At 32.8% G+C, this 3,176-nt stretch overlaps 1 protein-coding gene across 1 annotated transcript; it reads right to left on the bottom strand.

Moving 5' to 3' along the window:
* Positions 1-996: 996 nt before the first annotated feature.
* Positions 997-1,864, bottom strand: LOC142631071 (zinc-finger homeodomain protein 11-like). Its single transcript, XM_075805142.1, has one exon. The coding sequence runs from the start codon at positions 1,787-1,789 to the stop codon at positions 1,256-1,258; it is 534 nt and encodes a 177-aa protein (XP_075661257.1). The 5' UTR covers positions 1,790-1,864; the 3' UTR covers positions 997-1,255.
* Between the last annotated feature and the right edge of the window lie 1,312 nt (positions 1,865-3,176).

Genomic DNA, 3,176 nt, shown 5'->3' with positions numbered 1-3,176 from the left:
ATTCACGAATACAATTTAAAGTTCTTAAATTTAACATAAAATCAAGCGTAGTATTAAAAAAAAAATTGATAACACTTCGAATATAAATCAAAATTAGGGCAACTTGTTTTTAGAAAAAATTGACAAACTTATCCCTCAAACTATTGAATAATTAAAGAATATATATATATATATATATATATATATATATATAGCCTTTTCAAACTAGATTAAAACAATCATATTGACCGAACCCCTAGTAGGCCAAGACGATATGAAAATAGAGACTAAAATAAGCGGGAATTTTAAGCTAAATGGAACAGGGGGGTTAAGCACTTTGGCTTAGCTGTTCACTTGAAGTGGACTTCCTCAACGCTGCTTTTGAAGGAGACTCAGAGACAGCCATCAAAGCCATCCGAAACCAGACATCCATGTACACTTCTTTTGGTCACATTATTAAAGACATTTGGTCTTATGTTAGTTCTTTTCAGAGTTTTTCTTTCTATCAAATTTGTAGGCAATGTAACGCATTGGTGGATGCCTTTGCTAAGAGAGCTAGGTTGTTTTCACCTTTTTTTAGTCTGAATGGAATCTGTCTCAACAGCCCTTTATAATTGTTATTTGGCTGACTTTCAAGCATTCCAATAAAAATGACCTCATTGGCTGGTTTCTCAAAAAAAAAAAAAAAAAAGTGTTCTCAGCAGAAGTAGAACAAAATCAATAAATTTTGATGTGTACGCCCAAGTGTAATTCCAACCTGAATTTTATCATGAAAGTTCGAATTTCTTTTTATGTTGATTTTTTTCATATAACAATCAAGAAACAAGTTCGTTAATTTGTTCTTAATTAACTAAAAATAAGGACAATCACTGTGCTAAGAAGAATTCATTCATTGAATTTCACCATATGTGATTCACACAACATGTGAACGTATAGGATGGACTTCCTGTCAAATGTGTCGCCACTCGCCATTCGGTTAAAGACTTAAAAACCAAATCTTAAAAATCAGATCAAAATGTCACGAACGAATGGATGAGAATTAAACAACTTATCATCGATCATCTCAACCAAATTTAGTACTACATCCCAAAATTCCTGGATGGTAACTGGCATAGATGATACACCACATTTTTTGTTAGGCAATGAATGTTAATTAATAGAGATGCATATTTTCCTTAGTCAGAAAACAAGGATAAATAACAACCAAATGTCAATTAGGAAAAAAAAAGAAAGAATTATTCTCTCTCTCTCTCTCTCTCTCTCTCTCTCTCTCTCTCTACTGAGTGAGAGATGAGGCATTGCCTGTGGACGCAGAAGATGAAGAGGAAGAGTTCTTGTGATTATGCATCCAGACTTTGAAGACTTGCCTACTGACCCCAACTCCCCTACAAAACCTCTCAATCTCATCCTCAAGATCCTTCCTTTGTAGCTTCCACCCAAGCTTCTCAGCAAATGCCAGCATCTTCTCCTTCTGATCTGGTGTGAACTTGGTCCTGAACCTCTTCTTGCTAGAGCTCCTCTCCCCAAGCTCACTGCCGCCACTGTAGTCCATAAGGTCTGCGGTGGTGGTATCTGCAGAAGGGTCACGGCTAGTACAGCTGAGTACCAGTCCTCTACCATGTGGGGGTACATAGGTGACCTTGCGGTGAAAGTTGCGGTGACACCCACATGCTGCACATTGTAGGCTTCCATGAGAGGTGTCATCTAGAGTGAACTCTCCACAGCCATCTGTGGCATAGCTGCCTAGACTCGCTGCATGATTTCTCAAGCACTCTCTGTATATATCATTTGTGTTGTTGTCTCCCTGCATCTCTCTCTCTGTCTCTCTGTCTCTCAAAGGTTCTATCCTGTTTGATACTATATAATGGATCAAAGGAGGGTTTGAAATTACAATCATGCTCCTTGCCCTTCGTGGCTAGGATAGATAGGGTACATACAGTTAATACACTGTCCACGCTGTGTAGCTTTGTATCTACTTATGAAAAAAAAAATGTTACGTCTATAACATTTTTACAATATTTTTCCAATAAATTATAGGTAATTAGTTGTTATTATTTCAAATTTGAGCCTAATACTAAGATTACTTTTTTGTCTCAACAATAACAACCAGTAATAACCTACCACTTAAGATTTATTGTAAAAATATTATGAAAATATTGTGATCATATCATTTCTAAAAAAGAAGCTTTTTATCTACTTGTATTATGTATGTGTAATGTCATGGTTAATTTTAGTTGTTACTGAGAGAGTATGGCATTGATTATTATTGCACACTTGGTCTATACTGGTCACTTATTTTATGCGTTAAATATGGACAATTTATGTAAAATTATGGATTTTTTTTATAAAGTGGAAAACTCTTACACAAAAGCAAAAGTTATAAATATCAAGTATATGGAAGGTACAATAATGAATGCATGTGCAAAATATTTTTATTTTATCATGCAAGCCTTTCTAGTTTCTACCGTACATTATGAGCTTTTATTTTCTGTCACTTTTATGTTTTAAATGAGGACATTATATTTTTAAATTGTAAAATGTGTACATTAGCGTTTCAACCATAAATATTGTGTAAAAACAATGGATATAAAATGAGTGTAAAAACCTATTTTCTGGCTGCATATTGCAATTGGGGCAATTTTACAACTGTGAGATGTGATTAATTCGAGAAATTATTCTTGGCAATAAATTGGACACGCCATACATTCTTTGTGGTATTCTAGCTAGTAGTTAATTTAAAATGGGGGCTGGAAATTTGATTAATTCCCAAAATTATTTTCTTTTCCATTGTGAAAATAATGCTTATTTTATTTAATTAAACAGGTTTAGTCCAAATGATACCTCTCTCTTATAAGAGTAAATTGAAGGGTCAAGTGGGTAGTTAGTTTAAGATCCATATGTGTAACATAACAAAGGCTTAGTTTTACAACCATTTTGTTGATCTACTTCCTTTTTTCTTTTTTTCTTTTTTTAATAACAACTTCATCTTGTTATATTAATTATGGTAAATATATATATATATATATATATATATATATATATATATATATGTTATTAGAATGGTATTATACTTAGATTAAAATAGAGTGGAATTTTTATTTTATATATATAAAAAAAAAATGGTATTACCACTTTAGTCATGTAGAATGTTTTTCTTAAAGATTGGACACTTTAATGCTAGATAGCATTCCTTTAAT

This window comes from Castanea sativa, chromosome 4 (genome assembly GCF_040712315.1).
Source record: "Castanea sativa cultivar Marrone di Chiusa Pesio chromosome 4, ASM4071231v1".
In the NCBI taxonomy this organism is placed as follows: domain Eukaryota; kingdom Viridiplantae; phylum Streptophyta; class Magnoliopsida; order Fagales; family Fagaceae; genus Castanea; species Castanea sativa.
The sequence above is the reverse complement of the archived record's forward strand: the minus strand, read 5'-3'. Positions and strand labels throughout refer to the sequence as shown.

Excerpts from the sequence above, each read along its gene's own strand:
- LOC142631071 (XM_075805142.1), bottom strand. The coding sequence starts at position 1,789 with ATGCAGGGAGACAACAACACAAATGATATATACAGAGAGTGCTTGAGA.